We start from the raw sequence: 27,270 nt of genomic DNA on the forward strand, positions 1-27,270 counted from the left end.
AATATATCTACAAAAAACGCAATACAACACACAATATGCCTCCGAAGCGTGTCGTGCAGGGCGCTGGCCGTGGCCGCGAGAACGAAAGCCTTTTCGGCACCGCATACAAGGAAGTCACCAACCCAGAGAACGCAACCATTGTCAGGAGTGTGGTTATCTTCAGTGTATGTTTGATTAATTATCCTTTTCCAAATGAAGTTGTCTAATATTTTGTGCAGGCGGCTGTTGCCTTTTTCCACAGCAGTTTGAGCGAGTTTCTCGTTCCTCCGTAAGTCATTTTTCTATCCTACTTTTTTTCCCATTATTATCGCAGGCACATTACTAACTGTTGGTTTTTTTTTATAGTGTGTAAGCTCCTGACTCGTTTCATTCCCTATCATCAAACATTCGACTCTATCGCATAAACTGGGGGTAACGGTGGCGTTCATCATCTCGGTGTTGGTCTCAAACGCAAGGAAGGATTAAAGACCTCTGCCTTGGTTGTTTGCGATGGAATCAGCCTTGTACTATACTTGTATTCATTAATATCGAGAGAAATCTTATACACATGTCACGATCATTGGATTTATGAATACTGCAACTATGAGGTCATTTAAGATCAGTGGACTGTTTATCACGATATCCAGAAGTGAACTATTCGTAGTTTACATGCGCATTGGCGATGGTATTAATTTACATAGATAGTGTACATATATAGAATCATTTACTCTACCCCAACCAACTCCCAAGTTCCCTCTTAGGCCCAATCACCCTTCCTTTCCCATTTCTTGACTTTTCGAACAACTTCCATATCAATAACATTCAGTGACATATCAACGGCGATAATCTTAGCCTCCACTGTACCGAGGAGGTCGAGATCGTCGAATTCCTGAGACACAAAAAGTCGCGCTCGCATACCAAACGGCAGGTTTTCGCCGGCGTATGCGCCTACATATTTCGTCCCCAGAGTCGAGATATTTTCTAACCGCTGGCGTACCATACAAGGGAAAGTCGCTGGAAGCTTGCACTGGCCAAAGTAAAATGCTCGAAACAGGAACTGGCATGCCCAGCTTGTGTTGGAGAAGTTTTGGAGGTTCTTGATAACGGGGTACACCGACTCCATCCGTTCAAGGACTTGGTCCACGTCTTGTGTGGAAAAGGGCAAGGCAGAGGGCGTCTTCTTAGCGTCAAACTTTTCGCCATGCTCTTGCTCGTACCGCAGGGCTGCTTCGATTTGGTAGTGCGCGAGGAGATCGGTATACCGTCTCAGAGGACTGGTTGCCTTGGTATACACATCCACGCCCAAGCCGTGATGGACGAGAGGGTTGGAGGCACTGTGACCCTTGGGGGGAGCGAAGCGAAGCCAATCTGCCGCTTCAAAGGATTTCAACTTGGCTGGCGTCAGAGGCGGATATTCTGGATGATAAAAAGTTCCATCATAGACTAGAGGGATGTTGCGCTCTGCACCCCAGCGGCCAGCAACGTGGCATGCAAATCTCATGACTAATGCGACAAGATTCATCTTTCCAAGATCTGGAATATCGTAAGGATCGCCTCCATTCCATTGCAATCCAATGACTGGATCACCCAGGTAGTAGCCTCCGTGCGTGACTTCAGATATCTCATGCGGTTCAATCTGCCGTTCGCCGGTATAAACCCTTGGGTTTTGCTTTCCAAAAGAATCCGGCCAGGTCAATCCACCATTTTCACGCCATTTCAGATTGATCTTGGTCATGAGATTCCTCAGAATGTGAAATTTATCCTCCTCCTCCTTCGTAAGGGTTTCTTTGTAATGCTCCTCGGGTTTGCTAGGAACCTCGCCTCCCACTGTAAAGACTTTTAGGTCCTCGCCAGCGCCGAACACGCGCCGTAACCTATGGTGGGTCAAATAGACGACATTCCGAGCATACCCGTTGGTGATATTCGTCTCGAGAACCTCGCCTTCGATATTGACTTTGGCGCTAATTGTTAACGTGGGACGACCAGGAGCAAGACTGAAGCTTTCCTGCGTAATTTCGGGCGGTATCATAGGGTAAGTTCGCTCAGGGAGATAAACGGTCGAAATGCACTCAGAGGCATACTTCGATACGGGATCATCAAAGGGCACGAATGCCGATGGATTGGCAATATGCACACGAACCCAGAATGTATCGTCAGATCCAGGCACAGGCTCCAAGGAAATACCGTCGTCGATCTCCTTTGCGCCGGGATCGTCGATACAGTAAATCGGCAAGTCGCCCCAGTCGACTCTTGAGTTTTCCATTGCATCCTTTTTGTATTGTACCACTTCTTGGTCTCCTGCGGTGTTGTTTTCTCGGCAACTGTCGATGTCATGACTTGGAAGAGCTAAAGAATGGTCCAGGATATGAACGTTTTCCCAAGGTGAGATCACTCCTAGCTCCTGAAGAAAAAGAGGAATGACTCCACGCTGGATATCCGCCGTAGCATACATCCCTGTCGCTCTCATGATATGAACGGCACCGTATCTAGGCAAGCCCGTAGTCATCCGAAGTCGTGGGAATGTATAATATTGTAAATATTCCAAAATCATATTATCGTTCTTGCTGAACTGCTCCGTCTTGACTTTGCTATATACTCGACCATCACTTCTTTCACTCGGTTCAAATTGCCGTGAGCAAGGGCCAACATTTGCCATTGTCGTTGGCGACCGAATTTCACGGCTTTTTTGGATCAATCGCTGCGCCTTGGAGAGGAATTTCTGCATAGGATGGTGTGAGAAATCCACCTTTTTAAAACCTATGGTAACCTTGGTTTGGTATTCTTCGTGATCGCGGATCCATTGCACAACGGTATCAAAAGCAGCCTGTTTTGTTTTTGGTTGTACAGTATACTTGTCGGTGAAGATCGAGGAGCGATCGCTCATAATAAGATACGGGGAGCGTAGAATGGCCTGATGAGTCGCGAAAAGTTCCGCCGGAGTTACTTCCTCTTCGCTGATATCCAAAACTTTGCAAGCCATGTCTTGCAACGTATATATGCAACGATCTTTTGAATGCGCGAGAAGAGAGTAGGCCTTGTCTAATCGCTTGCATTTTTCTCTGTAGATGGCTTTGATATCGTAGTCAAAGTCCTGTAGTTTGCTAATGAGAGGCTCGCCCACAGATCGCGGTACACCCCCCTCGGTAAGAGCTTGCATTTCAATATCGGTTGCGGCAATAGTGGTTGGCAGAAACGGGATGAGAGCTTCGGTTTCTTCTTTCGAGGCGAATTTTTTTATGACGACGTCAATATCCCTGTCTGATGCGATACGCCATTTGCCTCTGAGAGAATAAAACTGTTTTTGTCTCTCGAGGGAGCGTATATAGATCGCCGGTGTCATCAGGCCCACGCCACTACGACGTTGGCTGTTAGCAATGAACGCAGAATGATGGATTAAGGGAACTCACGAGAAAAACCCAACCAAGTCACCAGGTTCCAGAATCTCGCCAGTTTCGTAGGAATCGTTCATTTGTATGTCGAAATCCGAACCTTCTTCGACGGCACTCTGGGCTCGTTCAACCGCCTCGTCGAAGGAGGCAAGGTTGTCGTTCAGCATATTTCCTTTCCAGCCACCATCTGATGGAGCCGGGTTTGACGTGTCCGGGCCACGGACTGGATCCATGTAGTTGACATTCTGGGCCTGCCATTTGCGCAAATATTCCCTGATGTCTCTGTTCTCTTCGAATTCGGTTCTGAGGAGGTAGTTGTCGATTGCGGTTCGGCTGAGAGTCGATTGTTCAGGTTTCTGTGATAGTGAGTATTAACAAAAATCATTCAACCATTATATCAGGATTCTAAATTACCACGCTCGGTTCATCATGCAACGAACGCCTCGCTCGGTGGTCGATCTTCGGACTCCGGCGCGAGTTGCGGAAGGTCAGATTTGTGACGGTTGACAGGGAGCGCCTCTGCGATCGCATGCAGCGGGCGCACGCGTAAGCTTGCATGGTGAGCGCCTTTGGGGTTTAATCGCTAATTACCCATTATCGAGAGGCTGGCAGCTGATCGTAAACAAAATGTGGCCAAAAAAGCCGTTGTCGATAAGGGAAAAATTAGCATACTGCCGGCAGAAACCTACCGCCCGCACGCGTCGAGGCCTTGGCGGTGAGCCATCCATCCCCAGTTTAAAGCCACCAATGAGAACGATACCTTCACGTTTCAGTTTTGAAACTATAATAAGAGATGTTGCAATAAATAGATACCTCTAGACGTTCTAGAGCTAGTCTTACGAAGACACTATTTTCAGGCATGATCTTCACTCTAGATGAGCTGGGCCTTGAGAGTAGAGAGCTCTTGGGCAAGCCGACCAGGATTCGTCAGAAATGAGAACTAGTTCCATGAGCTTGAGAGGTTACGCGCTGCTGAAGGAAACCTCTGACTCAAAACTGGGCTAGTTCAAAAGCTCTGATTCGAAGGGGCAAGCTGCGAGTTAATGCGATAGCTCTTAGCGGCATGGAGAGGGACAGCTTCCCGTTGTGTTGAGGCGACGAAACAGCCCTTGCAGAGCGAATCCAGGCCTAGATGCCTACAGAAGAGCTGTCTGTATCATCAAGACTCCATGTCACTGGATCCGTTGGCTGGCAGAGACCCTGTGTCGAAAAGCCTGATCGGCGGCTACTCAGATCTATTTTTGACTCTGTATAGTTCCCGCCCGCTGATTGGCCCGCCCGGCGCGTACTCATACAGTCTGTGTCATCCTCGTACGTCGAGCTGTGCCATTGTTCTGCAGCCACGGCATGCTTTATTTTCTTCTTTTGAATGGTGAAACTGAAAAGAGTCATTGTCTGGGCCTGCTAATTATGGCAGCGGCCGTTCTAGACCTGGCTGCGGAATACATAAACAGTCATGGCCGCGGTCTGCATCTCTCGTTTTAATCAGCAATCACTCATTCTTTTCTCTATGACTGTCTTTTTTTCTTAATCATTTCAAAAGTCAAACCCGGGGCTTTTCTTTCTCTTTTTCCTCTTTTCATACCTTCATTACAGACGCACGCGCCGGCTCGCCCTCGTTTTATTCAACTCTCACTCCTTTTCGACATCCTTTGAAATACCCATTCATTCCTCAAAATGTCCAGACTACCATCGTTCAGAAAAAGCCGCCATGGAATTTTGGGTGTCAGCTACCAGTTTCTGCGCGTTGCTCAATTTATAACACTTATTATCATCATCGGGCTGACTGCCAACTTTGTTGCAAAGATGATCGAAGTCAAAGCCAACCCCCCTTCCCTAGTAGTGGCCATCTTATCCTTGGTGAGTCTCTCGTCTTCAGTCACAAGTCACAACTTCACAAGTACACACATACTAACCGTCGATAGGTGTGCCTAACTGCCCTCTACTTGATCATTTTGAGCATTCTCTTCTGGGATCAAAAGGTGACATATGTATGGCCCTTGGCTATTGACTCGGTGATCCTAGCTGGTCTACTTATTATTGCTGTTATTGCCGGCAAGCCTCTTTCTTATTTGAAATGCAACGACATTGGCGGATCGGGCTCTGCGTCTGCCTTTGCGTCTACCCTGGCTAGTGTCCTGAACAGTGTGACCAAGACAGTCATGTTTACCGATTTTATCGCTACCTCGAAAGAGATTTGTAATGAGATGAAAGCTATATGGGGGTTGGTGATTGCTAGCTGGTAGGTTTTCCTCCTCTCGGAAATGTTACTTATAGCTAAACTGGATGGCTAGCATCTTCTTCGCGTTCACCGTCCTGACCGGACTCATCTTGGTATTTTTTAGCAGAAGAGCTAATAAGGATGATGCGAAAGTGTGATGGACACGACGTGTCTTGTTCTATCTGCCTGTGCTATGCCGTGGATCTATCAAACATCTTGAAGGAGGCAATCTTCGTATCATTGTCGGGAACTAATATATGGACTCTCTCTTTTTTTTTCTTCTTCTCTTTTTTGGGTGGACAGTGTTATTTCTTTCTAATAATTTGGTTTTCTGTTTTTCTGGAGGTTACCTGCTCATGCTCTATGCACTCATTTATCCCGTGGATAGTCATTTATTTTACAGTCCAGACATTAAGACCTAACAATAGCCAGTACAACAATAGTAATAAAAGTCTGACGTATTATAGCAAACACAGCATAACTCATGACTGCAATTCCCAGATTCGTGATTCTCACTTAACTCTCAGGTCTCCGCCCATACACGATAACCCTAAGATAGTATCGGTTAACATTCGTACCAAAAAACCAGTCATAAACCTTGACAACTCACATTTCATAATACACATCACTCTCTCCGTTCATCAATGCATCGCGCGTTCTTTTGACAAATTCTCGGGCTTGGTCTGCAGTCCACTTGTAAAATTAAAAAAACCTGTTAACTCGGAACGAAATTTGCAATGCAGGGGAACAACAGATTCGGGGACAGACATACCCCCATATACCTCGTGCTAGTCGCCAGAATCCATCCCTCCATGCCCGTCTCCCAGAACTGTTTGAACCATCTTGTAATTTCCCTCCGCCGGGCGCTGTTATTACACATATTATCTTCGGTAACATCGTCATGGTCATGGTCATTGTCGTTGCCGCCAAAAAGAGGCAACAAAAACCGCGTTTCGCAAACATCCTCAAACCCAGCATCATAGATAAGCCGGGCCATATTATCCGCAACAAACCAGGACTTGCCCATTTTCCTACCGCAGTCACGCCAAAACTCATACCATTCCACAAACACACTATCTTCGTGGCCGCCCAGCAAGCAAAACTGCGGCACTAGGGAGATTTCCGCTTGCTCGATATATCCAGCTCCAGGCTTGAGGTGCTCAAGGGCCTGCTGGTACAGACGTGGCCAGTCGTGGATGCTGCCGTACAGACAACGGATATGCACAAAATCAAACGCATCGCGGCCTTCGTCTGCATACGTCCAGTTGGAGCAGCAGTCGTCGACTTCGAGACGCAAGTTTGGTCGGAATGGGTCGTGCCAGGTGGGCGATAGATCGATGCCGAGGATTTCGGCGGTAGGGTGGGCGTCTGCCATGTTTCTGTTATTTTTTTTATTTAAATGACTTCTCGTTCTCTGGGCCCCAGGGGTTGCTTTTTTGGGTTTCTTACGTCGTCCACAGCCCAATACCAGTCCCGATATCCAAAACATTACGAGGATTTGCAAGCGGAGCGAGATAGAGCTTGTCGTTCAGGAGAAGGCTGAAAAGCCGGTGGCTAGTTGATCAATTAGCATGACCCTTACAAAAAAAAAGACTTCGAACTAACGTGACCGTCTGATGCAATGCATCTTGTTCATCATTAGGACCCCAGTATGATCCTTCCCCTGTATGGTCTCTTAGCTGTATTCTACCAACGAAAGAGGGAGACGTACGGTAGGAATGATATCTGCGGGAATTCTCATATTTGAATGCCTGGACAGGTGATGTGAGAACATGAATCCTGACGACGATAATCATTAGCTACACTTAGCAAGCACTGTTGGAATGAAAAGTTGTATTCATACGACAAGTTATCACAAGATTTGTTTCTCGGGTTTGCCTCCTTCTTCCTGTCAGCAACATTTAGAGAGAAAAAAGATATCCGATAAAGCTCACGACAAAAGACCTCGTCGGCGTGAGATATCCACTCATAGTTCGACTAGTCTCTACCTTGAGACCTTTTAAATAGCTGTCTCACAATCCCAGACACAGGCCTGGTCCTCGTGACTTCTGCTTGAAACTCGGTCTCAATGCAATAGCAAGAAACATATAGCGACTCCAACGCCTCAAGACAAACAAGCCGACCCTGTTGTTGCTGTTGTTGTTGTTGCTGTCCCCTTGCGTGTAAGCGCCTGCTGCTTGTTATTGATGATGATAGCAGAAACAGCATGTTTAAAAATTCGTCAGGCAGGTTTTTATACAGATAGGGCTAGCAGGGTGGGCACCCTGAAATCAAGCAGTCAGCTATGCAACGAATCAATAAGTTATGCGACGACGTGAAATGTTTGAGTTTCTAGGCGATGCTATTTTTATTCTTCTTCTGTCTTTTGAAACATATTCTCAGTAGTGGAGATTGTTTCAAGAAGGAAAAAACCCGTTGAGCATGTTTTCTTTTTTTTCTCCCCCAAATGTTGTTGTCGATCATGGACTACTCTCGACCGGCTGATCAGTGCCTCTCTAGCTTGGAAATGTACATTTGTGCCCTGTGCAGGGTCAACTGGTGTCATGAGCTTGTTTGGTTTCTCGAAGGAATGTGTCAACCGTGGCTGTCACGTTTCCGCGACGTGTGCATGTCAACCATGACCTCTACTGTCTAGTATGTACTCTACATACTAGTACATGTACATAGTGGGTAGATATTAATGATTGACATGACATTCCAACCAGTGTGGCTCGGGTGTTTCCGGGGCTGCATGAGTGTTTTTAACATATTTGTGTTTCAAGTGGATATTTGGGGATAGCGACAAAATGCGTTGGTTATTTTTAAACATTGTAGACATGCGGTAGTTATGCAGAACTCCTGATATCAGTGTCATACGCAGTGTATGTAGCGACCACGTGCTGGCCGTCACGGGTTCAAGGTCGAGGGTTTTGCGAATCATGCCTGCATGTTTCTGATTTGAATTATATGTTTTTATGTACATATCTCTGAGAGAGGAAGAAAAAAAACCCCCCCCAACATTCCCAATCACTGTGTAAAGTTTTCAGCGCGTATTTTTTCGCTCAACACCAAAAAAGGATGTAAAATGTAAACGTAAATGTAGAGCTCACCCAGAGCTCACCGGCGGAATAATGCCCACTTCATCGCCAGCCTGAATCATCACTACCACCCCAGATTCTTCCCCATTTTCCCCATTTTCTTCAGGAACATCCACATAATCCAACCCGACACTCACACTGCAGCTCTTCAACACCCGCTGCGTAATTCCCGGATATTTCGCTTCAAGCAACGGAAACAAATCCGCCAACGGCAACGGCGCCGGCAGCGACTCGCTCTGTTTGCGTGTAAACGACGCTGCGGACGCGAAATAGTGTATCTGAAAAAAAGGTTGTCTTGCTGATAATTGTTCTTTTGGTGGCGTGGTGGTCATTTCAATCACAGGCCCTTTTTTTTTGTTTTTTTTGAAGCAGTTTCACTATAACGGACTAGTGGTGTTGCTATCTGGCTTGTTTGGAAGAAGCGCGCGATTTGAAGATTATGCGGCTAATTTTTTGCTTGACTGCGAGGACAATAAATAGGGCGTAGATGTATACAAAAAGGATCATTTCAAGTTGGACTTTTTCGTTTTTCTCTTTCTTTCCATTATACTGGTGACGACCATCTCAGATTCTAACGACCCCGGCCAATGATGCGCGGGGGTCATGTGACATGTCGGCCAGCTGTGCCTCGGTGAATGAAAATAATCACCCAGTAATAGAATCTACTAAGTGAGAAAAAAAAAAAAACATATTATGACTATTTCAAATATATGGTATATACAAGAAAGAAAAAGTTTACGCTATCAAAGCTCTAAAAGCTGCCACAAAATCATCCCTCAGATCCTCCCAGTTCTCCACGCCCACGCTGACCCTCAACAGCCGCGCATCAACTCGCGCATCCGACATGGCTCGCCATTCAATCAGACTCTCCACGCCTCCGAGGCTGGTCGCATGGTGGAAAAACTGTAGTTTGCTCGGGAACTGCTTGGCGTATTCAGGACTCTTCAAATAAATCGAAAACACAGGGCCGTAGCCGTTGGGCATTTGTTTCTTCACAAATGCCTCGGATTGCAGGCTGGCGTGGTTGATTTCACCAAGGATAGCCTGGATAGCGGCCGCGTCGCTACCAGACGCCGGGTTTGACTCGGTAAATGCAGCGTGGAGAAACGAGACGAGGTTGGTGGCGTTCTGACTGGCGCGCTGAACGCGTAGTTCAAGAGTACGCAGACTGCGCACACCGAGCCAGCTTTCGAGATTTCCCATGTTGTTCCCCAAGTAGACACGCTCCTTGTAAAGCTGCGTAAACCAGTCCTTGCGGTTGGTCGCCAGCACGCCACAGAGCAAATCACTGTGTCCGCCAAAGTACTTCGAACCCGAGTGCATCACAATGTCAGCACCCCATTCAAACGGATTTTGAATTCCCGGTGGACCAAAGGTACTGTCGACAACCAAAAACGCGCCTCGGGAGTGTGCCTTCTTTGCATAGTGCTCAATGTCGAACGCCGTGCCGTGAGGGTTCAGCGGCGTCTCCAGAAACACGACATCCCCCGCCTCTAAATCTTCAGCCGCGCAGTCCAGACCCAACTTTTGTAAACCAGAGATTTTTTTGAAAATGTCAATCACGCCATGACAACCATGATAATTCTCGCCCACCGAGATGCGCCGCGGATTCAAGAGCACCAGGGCCGCATTCAATGCAGCCAATCCAGATCCGTAGGCGAGGGCGTTTCCCTTGAGCAAAGACGTGAGGATAGTTTCAAACCGACTCGAATTGGGCGCTGCCAAACGAGAGTAGACAAAGTCAATGTCATGGATATCACCCTATAGGTCTCTGCAATCAGAATCTGCATGTCTCGCGTCCACGATCCAGCCATACCTTAAAGTCAGCAGCAGGGGTCAATGCGTTTGGATCGTCTGGGTATCGATAGGTTGTCGATAGGTGAATAGGAGGGGCAACGTCAGCGACTTTGTTGACGGTATTATCGGCGTGAATAGCAAGGGTGGCTGGCTTGGCACTGGAATGAGACATGTTGGCAGAAGCGGTTTAAACACAGCTGCTTTGCTCTTGAATATGACAATGATGTACAGACAATAATGGATGCCGAGTTGGCTTTATCGCCTGTACGAAAAGGCGTGATGAGGGGAAAGGTGGGGAACGATGATCAGGCCATCCGATGTCGCCAGCACAGGTCACATGACTTGTCAGAGGGCGTGGTCTTGAGGAAAACGAGGATGATGAAGAGGCAAATAGTGGAAAATAAGAGAGGCTCATCGTCGCATCGAGGCCATGCGGGCGGGTGCTCGCAGAACACCTGGTAGAACAGAGTGAAATTTGGTTCGCTCTATACATTGCAGTCAGCACCAGATTTAGTTGAAGCGTGAATAAAACTGAAAACTTACCCTGCTCTGACTCGAAAATTATTGTGATATCGTCATGTTCACTTGGATACTCTGGCATGTCTAGACAGACAAACCGCGAGGCTTCCTCTTCCTCGCGCTTGGGGAGGGCGAATTTGGCATCCACGATGCGAACCCCAATCTTCCCTGAGCGGTTTAAGCTTTCGTACGTGTCGGTTCCCTTGAGCACAAAGTTCATGCATTTGCCATGGCTGAAATCGTTGCCAAAGAATGCAAGTAGCTGGATTGTTTTGTTCTGCCGCACGAGCTGTAGTCTGACCGAGCTGGCCTCCCATTTCTTGTGAATGGGAACAACCATGCGCCGGCGAGAAATGGCAAAGGACACTGCCATTCCATCGTAAACGACGCGGTAACCCGTGATGATTTCTTGAAAAGCATGTAGAGCTATTCACATTAGTAAACTCAAGCATTACTGTGTTGCTAGGGGGTGGTAAAAACTCACTCTCTAATGAGGAGAATTCGTAACGGCGAATCATTGACTTGGATTTAGCCGTGTCTAGGAACTGCGTTAGACGATCTGGAAGCTCCTTCTCTACCAGGTTTTCAGCAATTGAGACAGTCATATCTTCCTGCTGAGTCCGATACATGTGGAAGGCAGTGTCGAAATTTGTGTCCAAGCCAATCTTCATCTCTCCAGGTCCTAGAGATCGATTAATTAAAGATCGCGGGAAACAACAAAAAATAAACCAACTTACCAATATTAATGCGGTCTGTAATGGTACCCCAGTCAGTGCTAACCAAGACGCGCAGGTTCTCAGACAAAACGTTCAGCGGATAGTTGTGATCAATAAATTCAGGCTCCAGGTTGATGACAGACACGGAACCTGCATTGAACTTGACATGCGAGACGTCGCGAGTGCCAATCACAGGATCTCCAGGCTGTTCAATAGCATACGAACGAATAGGCAGGTTGGGCGAGGTGGTTTCTCTTTCATTTGCGAGCATGCCAAGTAACAAAGAGTGCATGAGGGTTCGCTGCTCGATCCGGTCAAAGGTCAAAACTAATGAGCGTGCTCTAGAGTCTTCCTTCAAGTTGAGTAAAAGAGCGGGCGCCCCATTTTCACCGCGAAGATAGCCAAAAACGATCGGGGCTCCATATCCAAGGGTGTGGCGAACGCTGCTGAGTGTTTTCGTCTGAGGGTTAGTAACAACAGCTAGCCGGAAGCCTCGGTGAGCTTTGCGACTGCCTGTGCCTTCGGTCACCGTGACAGTCCTTTCGAACAAGGCCATTCGACACATCGGCGAAGGCTCAGAGGGGAATGCTTTGGGAGTGCCGCTATCCATATACTGGAACACTTTGAGCGTATCGTGGAAGATCTTCGTTTCTCCCGCCTCTGGCTGCAGACTAGCCTCTGTTTTCAGCGTATACTGAACGATGTTCCAAATCATTTTGAAGTCTTTCTCCTGGAAGGCGACGTTCAACTCAAAGCCACGGCGTAGTTTCACCGTCATTGTGCGTGTCTTTACATGCCATTTGACATCATCCCACGTCGGTCCATTCTTCCGATCGGATTGAATAATGATATTGACCAACTCGCTTTGGCTAGAAATGGCACCAAGAACGTACCAGTCGTTCCGGTCCCGTTTAATTGACAGTAAACACTGTATGGCATACTGTGGGGAGTCGTAGTCCTCATCTCCCGCCAAAGACACTTCAACAAACATAGTTCCATAACTAAAAAAGCGGCTAGTGTCGCCTAAAAGCATCATGTCTGGAGTAGAAGCCAGGTGAGCGGATGAATCGATCAACATGGAGCGTCGATTGGACCCTGAAAAGGCTGCGGCCACGTCGGGGGCAAAGAATGGATACCTCAACCAGATAGTAGAGTCAATGGCATGCTCATTGGCATTCGGCTGGGTTTCTATTGTGGTGAGGATTTGGTTTCGTTTCATCGACACCGTCAATGCGCGTAAGTGATTGATCACCTTTTGGTGCAAATTGACCAGGGCCGCCAGTCTTTGATCGCCAGTTGTATTTATCACAGCAGCCAAAGCATCCATGCTCATTTTGCCATAGCGAGCTATTTCAGGATGATTAGGGACAATGTCGTTACATATCCACCAGGCTTTTCCGAGATCCACAACCGCCTGTTCAGCAACAGATTTATCGGGGCTCCCGCCAGACCGCACAGCGGTTTCAAGACCGAATCGACCTTTTAAAAACCACCAGGTAGAGGCTCTTACCCATTCTGGGAAAGAAGTCTCCATCAACGGTTTCACGCTCTCCGCAGCCAGGAGATAGAGACTGGTGTATTTTTCAACATGTGTAGTGAAATCTTGATAAGCATTATCTCCCATGGCATTGGCAACAGAACGAAGGGTCATCTTGGCTGATCGAGGCACAGCGGCAACTGTCGGTCGAGGAGGCTCTGGTGTGTCACGGCTTGACGGAGGTCGCGGGGGCTCGGCGGGTATCCCAGCTAATCTTGGCTCATCCGGCGGTGGTGAAGCACTGCTGGTAGAGCTTCCCGGCGACTGACGCTCAGCTGAGAATCCTTGACGTAGCATCTTTGCTTGTTCATGCACGGCAGGTACAGGGCTTGTGCGAAGTGACAGCGAACCCGACATGCCATCGTCGACAGTCAAGGACTGCTGAGACAACTGGGAGCGTTGGGAGGCGAATGATGGGCGTGTAGGCAGAGTCTCTTGTTGTGGCGGCGATAGCGGTTGCAGCTGTTTCTGTAGCGCCTCGCCGTCGGCAGTTTCAGCAGTGGGAGATACAGCCTCATCATCTAACCGCTTATGAAGTGCCAAACCTTCTTCTGCCTGCATGCGAGCCTGCACGCGCCTGGCAAAAGAGTTTGTATCTGACGATGCGCGCAGCGACAGCCTTGATCCTCGGTCTCCTGTGTCGAACGCCATCAACAAATCTTGGTCCTGCGGACTGAGGAGGAGAGGCTTCCATGAAGGATCCTTCTCCGATTTCCCACCACCACTCGGCGCATCATCACCACGGGCAAAGGACGTGTCCACCATTAGATTGGGCAGGGTCGGGCGACGATGCTCCAGATCCTCATACGACTCGCTCTGCGACGATTCCTCTGGCTCTGGTTGACTGGGTCGCCTCGCCTTATTCCGCGATATTTCCATTGTCGGTTCCTCCGACTCATCGCCACCTTCACCGATCACGTCCGGCTTCCTGTCACTAAATGCGACACGTAAGCCCTTGGCCCGTCTTTTCTTTGGCGGACTAGCGGGGGCGGCATTGGGGGGGACAAGCGCGATACTCTTCTTCGGCGACGGGGGAGTGGTAGCTAGCACTGGCGAGTGCGATGGAGAACCTAAGTCAATGGCAGGGAGCGTTGGGGCTTCGGGCAGCGGTCGCGGGGGAGGAGGACGGCTGGAGCCCAGGAAGTCGTCCAGCTGGCGTTCGGTCTCGGCAGCATGCTTTGCATCGCGGTCCTTGGAAAACAGCTTTTCGCGCCATTTGGTCCGCTGGTCGGTGGTTTTCTGACTGCCCCAATTGAGTTTCTTGATCGACTTGGACGGCTCGAGCGGCTTGGTCGGCTGCTGTGTCTCCAGGAAGGCGAACGGATCGTCTCCGGCCATGGCGATGATAGCTCGATATCAACCCGCACTTCTTCTTGTCCCAACCTAGACCATCACCAAGCCTGCACACGCACACAGGACAATCAGCGCAAACACAGGGCGGAAACGAGGCTGGAGGGGTGGTCGCAGTCTCCGTGATCAGGTAGATGTCTACTCGAGATAAATTCCCACAGGGACACACAAAAACAAAATGGCAAACGCCTCGGATCGACAGTCGTAATTTGAGGCAGGGGGGGGGAAGCAACAAACAGTAAAGCGCCGCGGGGTTTCTCTCAGGTCGGCAGGCCAGGCCGCGCCACAAGCAAGCGACGATAAGAAGACGAAAAACAGGGCACGAGGATAGAGAGACGCTGCGAGGAGCAAAGGCGACCAGGCCGAGAGTGATCCGTATGTCGAAGTAACTAACCAACTCCAGGGCAGGAGGGCGAGGGGTGTGCGGGTGTGCGGGTGTTTTCTCTGGGGGGGCAGGCACGCTGCACTGCACACTACTCGCTTTCGGCAGGCCCAATCTAGCTCCCGTCCAGCGTAAATTAGTATAGGATCAACAAGAGAGAGAAAGAAGAAAAAAACAAAGGGGCCTAGGATTGTTGAGTGACGAACGTGGCAGCAACTGGCGAGACGTTTTCTTTCTTTCTCTTGTTTGCGAAAATTTGCTTTCTTTTTTTCCGTCTTATTTTTAATATTTGAGTGATTGTCAGGACAGCACAGCAAAAAAGGCTGAAGCGCATGGGCGAACGGCGATTATTTTGGTCGATGTTTGATGCCCGTTTTCTGAGGTTAGCGCCGCCAATCCCGGGGCCCCATTGGCTGCTGGAGGCCCCTTGGACCCATACTGGGATCCACTATCCCGCTGGAGACGCCGCCCTGATAGGCCCCGCGCCAGCCAACGGGGCCAATGGGCAGCCGCCAGTGGGTCCCCAGGCGGCCAGTCACAGGCGGCCCTGGCGCCTGCCGCCGATCTGAAACCGCGCTAGGCCCAACCAGGCCATCCCGCGACACCCCTGGCTTTTGGCTCGCGACCCAAGTTTCACCCACAATCTTTGATAGTCTCAGTTCAGGGGCGCCGCGTGTTGTTTGACCTCAGATGGATGAACATGCCTGTTCCCACGTCAACCCCCATTCCTTTTCCCCAGGCTACGTCCATCCCTACATTCAACGCCGTTATATGTAATCAGGGACAGGAATGCCACGGCCCTAGCACCGGTTCATTTACACGTACTCCCCGGAGTCCGTCTTCCGTACTCCGTAATGATAATAATAATAATAATGGATGGATTGCTGCAATCTTCCCAATTTGGCTTATCGTTCGACTTGCCGGGGTGATACGTAGTTCATAGATTAGAGCTTTTAGCTTGCACATCGCTTGGCACCACCGCCATGTTTCAGCAGAGCTATTATTGCTACGGCTGCGCCTCTGGAACGTGAAACAGTTCCTGACTCGGCTTATAACTCTGGTAAATCATAACATGATAACACCCATAAGTTCATAACAGGCCCGAAGTCACATGATAAACGATATATGCAGTCTCTATCAGCCAATCACCGGTGCTTTTCAGACCCACACATGATGCACGCCTATCATTGGCTTTGGCGGGATCCAGTGGGGCCAAATCAATCATCTTGAATTGTTTGCTCTTTCAACCAAACAGTTTTCTATGCCTGGCAACAACATCTATTTCAATTTTCAGCCGGCGTGCTTAATGCATGGCAAGCCAAGACAATAATATAGCACCATCCCGGTTACAGGTGGCATCTATCTGCCCCTACGCCCTTAGGCTGAGCTTAGCTGCCACTTGTACTATTACTCACTACTGGAGAGCACCAGTAAGAATGCGATAGACCTAACAAATCTTGCTTGCTGCATGGCCAGCTGCATGATCTACATCACCCCACGGGCTCAACAAACAGGATGAGACAACAGAGCCATGCGTTCCTTCTAGAATGGCTCGGTGGTTATTGTAGGGCCTGTCTTACTTGTGAAGGCTGAAGATGACTCGAGTTGACTGGCTGGTATGTGACAATCCGCCAGCGTATAAACTTTTCAGTTGCGGGATAGCGACTGGTTTATTATTGCAACAGTTGGCACAGCCACACGGCGGGGCTGGTTCAGCCCCAACGCTCCTTTAGCTCGGGATGTTTAGGTAAGAGCTTCACTTTCTACAACTTGATCTGGGGAGTTAATTTGTACGTAGTTCCCTGGCAGATTGTTGTCTCTGTAACGCTACAGACTACAACGGGGCGACACCATCTGCACTTTGCGATCAGCTGCGCCCATTCAATGTTTCTGACAACATTACCCGCGCACTAGATATAGCAATTGATTACAAGCCTCTGGCCAGATCCCCCATGCAGCAGCATCTCGCTAACCGCCAAGCAAAACGCAACTGAGACATGCGACCTACGGAGTAGTAGAGGAGCCCTGAGCCCACCTCTGCGCCTACGGCCGATTTGCAAGCAACAGTCTGTCGACGCTAGTTCTAGCCCTCGGATTTCATGCTGTTTACGCTGTACGGAATAATAATATATGAATGTAGTGATACTAATAACTCTGATTTTTGGACCAGTCTAGTCTACTGTGTTGGCTGTTGACCGCCCCAAACGGACATCTTCGAGGCAAGGGCGCTAGGAAAAACAACTCTTATTGGCTTTTGTCTTGGCAGAAAGCTCAGCTGAAGCTGCAGTCGATGCTGTTTTACTGCACGTAACATGCGCTGAAAACAGGATATTTGTGTTCTATTTGCAGAAGTGCACACTGGCTGATACCCGATTGTGGACTCTTAAACCTAGATTACCGTAATTAATTACATCTCTTATGAATGATGATATTTCAAGTGCCGATTTGCGAGTAGAGTCCGTTAGTAGAAGTCTGGATATTAGGAAATTTCTTCTTTAGTCTGAGTTATCGTAAACTATCTCTCGTCTTCTGCTCTTTTATATAAATATAGATGCCTAGAATAGACGGGTTGGCGATCCATATACTCCAGCAACCGCCAATCACAGCCCTGATGCTAATTATGAAACAAGCTACTATTGGCCATGACAGCCCCACTCCTACCGTTTGTCAGCAACGTGTCAAAAAAAAAAAACATCCTAATAATAAACCAACAGACACGGTATAACGGACAACAAATTCAAACAGAATAATCCCAAAGACACATCTAAGAGTACATATCTCGTTTTTCCGTCGCTGGAATTCTGAAACAGCCTAAGTGCTGCCCAGCTTAGCCCTGTAGAAGCTGTCCATCTGGCCTGGGCTGTTGGCAGCACGGCTAACCTGTTTCAGTATACACTATCCCCAGAACAGCCTAGCGCATACAGTAGGTCGACCTCAGCCACGCAACAGTGTCCTGCGAGAGTGAGACAAACCTCAATAATAGCTAGCCACCAGCCCACCCGGTTTTTTTTTTTTTTTTTGGTTTGCTTGAGCCCTGACGTCGTTCGCTGCTAATGTGCCTTTTCTCTCTCGCGTGAAACGCGGTCCATTATTCCCAAGGGAGGAAGAAGATTAGGAGGACTTTTTTTCAACACCACCTCGGCCAAGAGTGGGTCGGCCCCGACTTTCGATTCGAACCTACCTGGTGAATTAATCAATCCAAGAGCAGATCAAACAACCACCATCCCACAGAAGCATTAGCTATCACGGCCACGGTTTGGCGGCAGGAAGACGAATCACCATCCCAATATCCGGTGATTTGTTTCCGTGGGTGTGCGCGCCTGGCTTAGATTCTGGGCACGGCTTTGGACACGCTCAACCGGGGTATCTTCGCTCATTCAACATCCGGTTCGTAATGTTTTGAACCTCGCAAGGCGGAGGTGTCAGTCAATTCTGCACTCGCATGCACAGACAACAACCCTTGAACAGAAAACACGACATTGAATACACGTCATACCCCGTCCGTACGCATCGCTTTCGTCGCTATTCGCACGTTCCTCGTTCCGGTTTGAAGCGTTGTCTGGGTTATCGAGGGCAAAAGCTAGTGACAAGGGGATAATCGCGTCAACAGCCTGGTGTAGCAGAGGGGCAGACCTCTTTCGAGGTCTTTCTTGATACTCCCGATGGTCGTTACGGCTCCGAGGAACAACAGGCCCGCCGACCGAGAACCTTCCTGCTTGTCATGGCCGTCTCGTCGGCTGAGCGCCGATGAGAAGTATGAGATGCATCAGTCACAGATCAGTGCCCCGAGCCTGCGGCCGCGACGACGACCGCGACATACAATGCAGCGCGTCTGCAACGGGTCCTGGATGGCCATGTGTCTTCTGTTTCTTCTGTTGAGCTTTGTAACTTCGACAGAGGCCGCTTTTATCAACTTTGACAACTGTCTCGAACCTACCATTCTAGACGATCCTAGTCAGCTCCAATTCGTGCCGCTCTTCTTTTCAGTCGTGTACGACCCATCTCCAGGGCCAAATCCGCTTAATATCACAGTCTATGGAAACGTCACGGGCGTTGCAAGTGGTGACACTGAGCCCGCGCCTGGCTCGCCGGAATGGGACGACCCTAAGAACACGGCCGGCAAGATCCCGGATGTTGTCGACAATGATGGAAATCTTACTTTCACTACTCTTTTCACCACTCTCGATTTGCTCAGCTATAGCCCTTACGACGAGCCTTCCGAGTTCTGTCCATCCGTGCACGGCGGGTGTCCTTTGAGCCCGGTTTTTCATGCGAACGCGTGGGTGTTGACCACTACCATTGTTAATATTCTTTTTTTTTACTGATTCGTTTCTACAGGAGTGACCCCAATGCGCTTCGATCTTTTACAGTTTCACACAACATCGAATCGTCATATCAGTTTGCAAGTCTGTCTTCGACGCTGCGAGTGAAATCCGGCGACACGCAGGGAACCGATTTAGCCTGTATATCTGCAGTCATTACACCAGAACTTGGAAGCTCCCTCCGCAACAGTCTAGCGTTTATACCCCTCGTGATTCTGATCTTTGTCGCCATTGCCAACATAATGGGTTCCGTCTATAGTCCATGGGGCTCTACCGATATGTTCCGTTGGACAAGCAACTATGGCCGAGACGAGGATTTGCTGCGGCTGGTGACGCCTGGATTTGCCGATTGCCTTCAATATATCCAGTTCATAACATTGACGGGGGCTTTGACCTTGGACTACCCTGGATTCTTCCAGCCCATCATCGCCCAAGGAGCATGGTCGGCTCTCATGTTCAATCAAAGCTTTGTCAGCGACACGGACGGAACCACCCCGGTTTTTGACGGTGTGTATTTTGTGAATGGTACGTATGGCATGGATCGTTATACCCGGTATGTAGGCTTTGCAGCCGACAAAGACGCCTGGCCGGGTTCGATGATATGGCTCTTAGTTATCATCGCAGGGGTGACTGTTCTAACACAGCTTGCTTTTGGATTTCGCTGGATATACCATAGACTGGCGGATGTTCCTGAAGAGGACCTCCGTGCCAAGAACGTACCATTCACACTTGGGAACGTCATTCGCATCATCTTCAACTTTCTTTTACTTCCGATTCTGTCACTGGCCATGTTTCAGCTCGTCATTGCTCCCAAATCGCCCGCATATTCGGTTGCTCTCGCCGTCATCCTAATCTTGTTGCTTTTATGTTTTGCATTCTGGGTGATCCGCCTTATCACTACCGCTCGTCCTCGAGCGTACCTGTTCGATGACCTCTCTACCGTTCTTCTCTACGGTCCACTGTACAACACGTACTGCGATGATGCCGCACCCTTTGCTGTGGTGCCCATTTTCATCACATTTATTCGCGCCATCGCAATTGGGGCATTACAACCTTCCGGCATTGCTCAGGTGGTTCTATTAGCAATCTGCGAAGTCGCCTTCGTTCTAGTACTGGTTGCCTTCCGGCCATATCCTTCTCCGACATCGATGAATCTCTACCAATGCGTGTTTGCTCTTGTGCGCTTTCTTGTGGTGGTTCTCAGTGTCACATTCGCTCCTGCGCTGGGCATCTCCGAACAGACCAAGGGATGGATTGGCTATGCTATTTTGGTTTTGCATGGCGTGATGCTCGTGTTTGGGTTTTTCTTGAACGCATTGCAAACTCTTATTGAAGTGGTTGCCCGTCTGGCTGGCGCTGGCGGCGTAGAAGGTGGAGCCACTCGTGGTGGTCTTACAAAGGTATGTTTTTTTCCAATCTCCCAAAAGTGTCACAAGACTAACAATCTGCGTAAAACAGGTCTTTGGTGCCAGGCAACTGTCGCGACGAAATCCTAGAAGCAGCACTCGCCAGAGCATGGCTTCAGACGCCGCTATGCTCGCCAACATGGACGATCGTTCAACACCATTTGGCGAGTCCAGAGCGAGGAGTCTTTCGGGCAGCTCTGCATTTCTCCTTCGCAATCAAATAAGCGATGGCCCAGTTAGTACTGCTTATGATGCAGGTAGTGCACATGGCGGAACCCACAGCCGAGCAGGTAGTAGTGGGATGTATACACCAACAACCCCCGGAACTAGTAGCGCATTCTCTCATCCGGCCGGATACCAGCCTATGACTACGCCGAAGATGGGCTCATTCTTAGGTCTTAAACCCGAGGCCATCGACCCTTACTACAGACCACCGCGACCAAAATCAAAGGCTCCTGACACCCCAGTATCAGGGTCAGGAGAACGCCAGCAAAATTCATCTGATAGCGATACCGAGGATAATGCCGGGGAACAGGAAGCTACAAGTCGTCCGGTACCTGCTGCTTATCTCGGCGCCGCACGAGACGAACCAGATCTCGAGGATTCTCGACCGAATCAGAAAGACTATGCAGTGCGCGAGGTCGACTTTTACTATCGTGTCCGGGGACCTGCCCTGTCTCACAAGGGAACGCGCAAGTTGAAAACAGGACCAGCAGATCCAACTGGACCCGTTTCGTCGGCCTCGGGCTGGTTCCACCGATTTATGGGTGGAAAGACCAAGGAACCGAGTAAAGGATTCGAAGTCGTCCGAAGCACGAGGGCGCGTCCTGCTGGGCTCTTCCCACCGGCCGAGGATGAGGAGTATCATGAACCATATCGAGACGAACCAGGCGCACAGAACCCTAACAAGGGCGGAGCTGGCGGTCACTCGCGTGATGTGTCCGGTGCCACAGCATCATCCAATAATGATTCAGACCAAGCAGAGGGACCAGGCAAGGAAGAGAAATCAAAGGAACCCTTCCGACTGCCCCAAATCGATGCTGGAGGTTCTATCGAGCTGCCAAGTCGAGTTGGTTCTCGAAGCAGTGTTTTCACCACCTCAAGTCGGCCGCCCGTACCTAGGAAGAGTTCGAGAAGACAGACCCAGATCGACGGTTCGGGCAGCGAGGAACCGGAACTAGTGACCATTCCTGGCTCTCCCGAACCCGTGGCTGACCACGAATCTCACCATCCCGTGTCTTCGGAATTGTTGCAGCCGTCGGACTCGCAGGCACGACTGCCGTTTGCCGCCAGCGATTCAGGCAGCAAAAACAGCCAGGATGACCGCAACGGATCAGTGGCGTCGACCTCGTCAACCATCCATCGCACGGCGAGCGCAGAGCCCGGTCGGCCGTCTGGCATGGGATATGTCCTACAGCACCGCGCAGGCGCCAGTATCCATCAACCAGGGTCCGAGAACACAATTACCGGCAGTGCCGCTGAATTGGTGGTGGAACAAAACGCCGACTCTGAATCAAAATAACAGTGAACCCCTTTTTTTTTTAATATATAAGTTTTATAAGTCTATATAAGTGGATTTTCCGGATTTTCCATTACATATATTGTTTGTTGGATTGGCCTATGATGTGGATAGGCTTGACGAATTTTCTATCTATTAATCTTAGCCCTAGGCGTTTTTTTTCCTCGGTTTTCTTGAGCAACAAGCATATCTGTCTGCGTCTGTTACCACTTTTTACCTCAAAAACAGCAGCCTTTTATTTCTGATTGTTTGCAAGCGTTCTGGCTTATTTTTTTTTTATTTTTTGATGTTGGACGGTACAGACAAAAGAAAGGGCACGGAGGGTATTTGTACAGTTTTCTCTTTGCTTTCTTGAGCTTTTTTTTCTTTGTACGATACTATTGATATACACGGTTCAAATGGTTCAAATATTGGTTGATTGTTTCTGCTGCCAGATGATTCTTTTTTCTTCTGGAGGACGGAGGAATTTAATCGAGTGTATATATTGATGCAAATCTATGTTGTCTGACGGTAACATTGGATCAATACATGTAGGACTGATCAACTGGTAATTATTTGAATGTTGTAAAAATTCGCCAGTGGAGATATACTAGAATATCAAAAATGTATGTAGATGAGTATCACATGCCAATTCTGTATATTTGAAGCTTCAGTCATTATCACAATAGCAATACATATGCAATGAATTCTTTGACAAAAAAACCCATTTCCCCGGGTACTCGCTCCAGCATGAATTTTAACAACCAGTAAGAACCATATAACTTAATTATTGAGTTTGTTATTATTTACCTCGTGACTTTGTCCCTTGGACCGAAGCGCGTCTCGGACGGGATTGGCTCGGCCAGCGCAGACGATCAACCGAGGTCCGTTCCCGGTTGGTCAAAGGCCGCCCGGCTGCGAAGACGGCCGCAGCTGCTTGTGATCTGCTTTTCTCTGCACCCTGCACATCGTTTAGTCCTGTTGGGATTTTTTTGTTTGTTTCTATTTTCAGAGGGTTTGCATTTGTTTGCTGTCAATTGTTGGTTTTGATTAGAGAAGCAAGGAATAACTAGCTCTCTCTCGTGTCCGAAAGACCGTCTTTCCTTCCCCGCTCTCACCTCTCACCTCACCTCACCTCGTTGCAGCCAACAACTACAACAAACTCAACATGTCCGCGACAAAAGACAGCGGCGAGGTCCTCGCCCCGGTCAAGGAGTCGACTTCCTCGCAAACGCTCGCCCAGCTCCGGTCGTTCGCAGCCGGCGGTGTCGGCGGTCTTTTTGCTGTCGTGGTCGGCCACCCTTTTGACCTGGTCAAGGTGCGCATGCAGACCGCCGAAAAGGGCGTGTATACGGGCGCCATTGATGTTGTCAAGAAGACAATTGCTAGGGAGGGGCTTGCCAGGGGGTTGTATGCTGGTGTGTCGGCGCCGCTGGTGGGTGTGACGCCTATGTGTGAGTATAATATCCTCGCCCCCTTGAAATAGCGACAAATTGCTAACGCGCACACACAAGTCGCCGTGAGTTTCTGGGGCTACGATCTCGGCAAAACTCTCGTTTCCTCGCTCTCGACCGTGCCCGTCCACAATAACACGCCGCAATACAGCATCGCCCAGATCTCGGCCGCGGGAGCCTTTTCGGCCGTGCCCATGACCCTGATCACCGCGCCCTTTGAGCGCGTCAAGGTTCTCCTACAAATTCAGGGCCAGAACCCGCCACCCGCTGGCCAAAAGCCCAAGTATTCTGGTGGCGTTGATGTTGTGCGCCAGCTGTACAAAGAAGGCGGAATCCGCAGCGTGTTCCGCGGCTCGGCCATGACGCTGGCGCGCGACGCTCCAGGGTCTGCCGCATACTTTGCAACATACGAGTACATCAAGCGTTCACTGACACCCAAGGATGAGAATGGCAACGCAAAGGCAGGCGATCTCCCGCTAACTGCTATTTTGACTGCCGGTGGTTCGGCTGGTATCGCCATGTGGATTCCTGTTTTCCCTGTCGACACGATCAAGTCGAAAATGCAGTCTGCGTCTGGTAACCCGACTATTGGCGGTACGATACGTGCGATCCATGCCAGTGGCGGGTTCAAGGCGTTTTTCCCTGGCTTTGGACCGGCGTTGGCGAGGGCGGTGCCTGCCAATGCTGCTACATTGTAAGTTTTCTTCCTTCTCTAACCCTGTTGACATTAAGATGGTGATTTTTTTTTAACTGACAATTGTACAGCCTCGGAGTGGAACTAGCGCATAAAGCTATGAACAAGTTTTTTGGTTGAGAACTTTGCATGATCATCTGAATCTGATATTAAATGACTTTGTTCTATAGCGTTTTTTTCTTCTTCTTTTTCTCTTAGATATTTCTCGGTTTAGAAGGGTTGTTTGTTTGTACGTTGTTAGGATACCACTCTTCCAGTGTGAACGAGTTGACGTTCTCTGTGTATAGAACATACAAATGTACATGTATTACATGATGCTAAACCAAACAATACCTTCCAATCAAGTTGTTTTAGTGTCGTTGACACCGAATATTGATGCCACAAGGCAATATATTAGACTACTTATTATGTCTATATACGTATATCACATATACAATTATGCCTACATCATGTGTGTACAATGTAGGTGGATGTGTATAGGCAGGACAACAACCCGTAATAACCCTCTTTCTTACTCGCCCAAAAACACCTTCAGCAAAGCCGGATAATCAGGCGTTCCCAACCCTGTCACGGGATCCCAGCCCGGCGCAGTTGAGAACCCATCAGTATTGCAACCGGCATTATCACCACTGGTGATATCATGGAAAGCCTCGGGATGCGCATACAGCGTCGGATTGACAAATCCAACCGTAGTATTCTTTTTGGCCAGCAATTCCTCGTTGATTCGCGTTAGGATGGATGCAAAGATAGGCGCAGAGGCAGATGTGCCGCCGATCAGCGTGGCTGAACCAGCGTTGAAAATGGCAATGTTGTCACCCACAGCAGCCACGTCTGGGTACCCGCGGCCCGCCTTATTGTAGACGCCGCCGTTGGCGCCGACGCTAGAGTTGTCGCTGGTTTCGTAGGCCTTGTAAGGAGGTGTGTGTTTGGTTAGGTATGTGTTGACCGCGTCCGCTTGGTAGGAGGCTTGAGGGTAGATGTTGCTAAAGCCACCCCCGGACGCAAAGCGCGACACGGCGACTTCAGCGTCGGCTGTGCTGCTGGCGCCGGGGGGCAGGTAGGTAGCTCCGACGGTGGTGATGTAGGGGCATCCAGCGGGGAAGTCTGGGTTGAAGATGGACCCATCGCCCAAGCAGCCATCTGAACCGGCGACACCGCTGTCTCCGGATGCCACGACGACTGAGACACCCTGTAAGCCGAGTTTCTTGAACTCATTGCACTGGCGTTTCTGGTAGTTGATGGACAGGCTGGCCTCGTCACCTCCGTACGAGATTGAGATTACGTTAGTTGGCTCGTAAACGCCGCACTGGAGTGTGCCGTTGTATCCGCCCGATGCTGGGTCTGGGTACGACGGGTCATTTTCGTCGTTGCCGGTGATACCAAAGGCAGAGTAGGTGCAGTACGAGCCGTCGATCGCGTCCAGGAAGTTATTCAGGAAGCCGTTGAAGGTGTAGTTGGCTTCGTAGTTGGAGTCGTCAGTCTGGAAGAGAACGCTGTTCTGCGGCCAGATGATCGGGTATGATACTTGGAAATCCAGGTCCGATTCCGGACCAGCTTCCTGTACGTCAACAGGGGCTTTTCCCCCGTCGATACCTTTTAGTGTTGGACCAGTGCCAGAAGGGATTTTCCTTTTGCCAGTTGTTAGCAAGATCTTGGAAGACAGCTGTTATGGACATAACATACGAATAATACGAGGTGAAGAAGAGATCGAGATCGGCTTGTGAGTAGTAGTCACCCAGGTCTTCAAATATACCCAACTCATTGCCCTTGGTGGCGGTGGTTCCCTCGGTAATGTTGTACAAGGCTGTCAAGTTAGCTTTGAAACTGCTAGTCCTCGCAAGGTGACTCATGACTCACTCTGGATGCAGTTAGGGGTGATGGTTGTCGAGCACTTGTCGAGCAGACCGCCAAGAACGCTGTTAATGATGCTATCAAGAGATTCTGGTAGCGCCTTCAGAAGAGGAGGCTGGGGCTTGCGGAAGCCAAAACTCCGTTTCTCATTGACAATAGGCTCTGGGTTGCGTACTTCAACCGACTTGACACCCGGGGTGATGTAGTCGATATGATGGCTGATATGGTCGGGGACGTGGTATCTATCAAAGTCGTTAATCAATGGTCTCAGCTACGCTTCAAATAAACTCACTCCTCGCAGCCGAGATGGGTCCTGCCATTGGTGTCATGGGTATAAATATAGTATTCAGTGCCCAACAGACTCTCGACCTCTTCGGCATCACCATCAAACTGTAGCCACTGCTTGTTGGCGGATTGTGTAACCCGGTCAGCAGCAATGCCAGCGTTCTCCAACCAGTCGCGGACTGCAGAGACGGCATGCTTTGCCGGGGCAAAGAGGTCATTGACTTCATGGGCATTCAAATAATTGCGGTAGTTGGGGGAGTTGGGGTTGGCACTGCTTTTAGTTAGACACAGCTTGTAGCAAGAGGGAAAGGGTTGCTATACATGTCCATGAGCATGTCATGGCCAGCATCCACGTTGCTCTGGGTCAACCCGATTCTGACCGGCAGCTTTGTCTGACCATCAACCCGGCGAGGTTCATTCCACGACCGTGGCAGAGCATCCCGACGCTCATGAACAACATGTCGCTTGCTTGGGGCTGGCGCAGCCAGGGCTGTCACGGCCAGGGACAGCAGAATAACAGACGACTTCATCCTTGGAGTTTCCGTTCAAGAAAGAAAAAAAAAACAAGAGACGGATGAAAAGGGACCGGTCTTTTGACAAGAAATACCCGCTTTCTTATATGGATCAGCTTCTTTATCTCTTTGAGCGTAGACAACCACCAACAACCCCACCTTTTTGCCGTGTTGGGAGCTGGGCTTGCCAAAGACCTCTTCATCATGATAATGCATGTTGGCCAAGGTCTGGGCTGTAACCCCTCAGTATTGCATAGTTCACTTTTACGGCGCCTGATGTG

The 27,270-nt window shown here is 49.4% G+C and overlaps 8 protein-coding genes across 8 annotated transcripts; 3 read left to right on the plus strand and 5 right to left on the minus strand.

The window, feature by feature from the left end:
• Positions 1-736: 736 nt before the first annotated feature.
• TRUGW13939_02146 (uncharacterized protein) lies at positions 737-3,899 on the minus strand (the record flags this gene model as incomplete). The annotated part of the gene is made up of 3 exons (XM_035485340.1): positions 737-3,332; positions 3,387-3,724; positions 3,783-3,899. 3 exons carry the CDS (start codon positions 3,897-3,899, stop codon positions 737-739), a joined length of 3,051 nt encoding a protein of 1,016 aa, XP_035341233.1.
• A 1,146-nt stretch (positions 3,900-5,045) lies between these two features.
• TRUGW13939_02147 (uncharacterized protein) lies at positions 5,046-5,747 on the plus strand (the record flags this gene model as incomplete). The annotated part of the gene is made up of 3 exons (XM_035485341.1): positions 5,046-5,228; positions 5,294-5,610; positions 5,663-5,747. The coding sequence occupies 3 exons, from the start codon at positions 5,046-5,048 to the stop codon at positions 5,745-5,747; spliced, it is 585 nt and encodes a 194-aa protein (XP_035341234.1).
• Positions 5,748-6,105: 358 nt separating this feature from the next.
• On the minus strand, positions 6,106-7,385 carry TRUGW13939_02148 (uncharacterized protein; the record flags this gene model as incomplete). The annotated part of the gene is made up of 6 exons (XM_035485342.1): positions 6,106-6,139; positions 6,200-6,282; positions 6,362-6,968; positions 7,039-7,143; positions 7,195-7,252; positions 7,301-7,385. 6 exons carry the CDS (start codon positions 7,383-7,385, stop codon positions 6,106-6,108), a joined length of 972 nt encoding a protein of 323 aa, XP_035341235.1.
• Positions 7,386-8,674: 1,289 nt separating this feature from the next.
• On the minus strand, positions 8,675-8,998 carry TRUGW13939_02149 (uncharacterized protein; the record flags this gene model as incomplete). The annotated part of the gene is made up of 1 exon (XM_035485343.1): positions 8,675-8,998. One exon carries the CDS (start codon positions 8,996-8,998, stop codon positions 8,675-8,677), a length of 324 nt encoding a protein of 107 aa, XP_035341236.1.
• Positions 8,999-9,401: 403 nt separating this feature from the next.
• On the minus strand, positions 9,402-14,573 carry TRUGW13939_02150 (uncharacterized protein; the record flags this gene model as incomplete). Its single annotated transcript, XM_035485344.1, has 5 exons — positions 9,402-10,427; positions 10,483-10,621; positions 10,697-11,408; positions 11,467-11,664; positions 11,720-14,573. 5 exons carry the CDS (start codon positions 14,571-14,573, stop codon positions 9,402-9,404), a joined length of 4,929 nt encoding a protein of 1,642 aa, XP_035341237.1.
• A 4,056-nt stretch (positions 14,574-18,629) lies between these two features.
• Positions 18,630-22,217, plus strand: TRUGW13939_02151 (uncharacterized protein; the record flags this gene model as incomplete). Its single annotated transcript, XM_035485345.1, has 3 exons — positions 18,630-19,246; positions 19,306-20,689; positions 20,748-22,217. 3 exons carry the CDS (start codon positions 18,630-18,632, stop codon positions 22,215-22,217), a joined length of 3,471 nt encoding a protein of 1,156 aa, XP_035341238.1.
• A 1,144-nt stretch (positions 22,218-23,361) lies between these two features.
• Positions 23,362-24,461, plus strand: TRUGW13939_02152 (uncharacterized protein; the record flags this gene model as incomplete). The annotated part of the gene is made up of 3 exons (XM_035485346.1): positions 23,362-23,647; positions 23,708-24,341; positions 24,413-24,461. 3 exons carry the CDS (start codon positions 23,362-23,364, stop codon positions 24,459-24,461), a joined length of 969 nt encoding a protein of 322 aa, XP_035341239.1.
• A 391-nt stretch (positions 24,462-24,852) lies between these two features.
• TRUGW13939_02153 (uncharacterized protein) lies at positions 24,853-27,007 on the minus strand (the record flags this gene model as incomplete). The annotated part of the gene is made up of 5 exons (XM_035485347.1): positions 24,853-25,969; positions 26,025-26,145; positions 26,199-26,434; positions 26,485-26,748; positions 26,799-27,007. 5 exons carry the CDS (start codon positions 27,005-27,007, stop codon positions 24,853-24,855), a joined length of 1,947 nt encoding a protein of 648 aa, XP_035341240.1.
• Between the last annotated feature and the right edge of the window lie 263 nt (positions 27,008-27,270).

This window comes from Talaromyces rugulosus, chromosome I (assembly GCF_013368755.1).
Source record: "Talaromyces rugulosus chromosome I, complete sequence".
Taxonomy (NCBI): domain Eukaryota; kingdom Fungi; phylum Ascomycota; class Eurotiomycetes; order Eurotiales; family Trichocomaceae; genus Talaromyces; species Talaromyces rugulosus.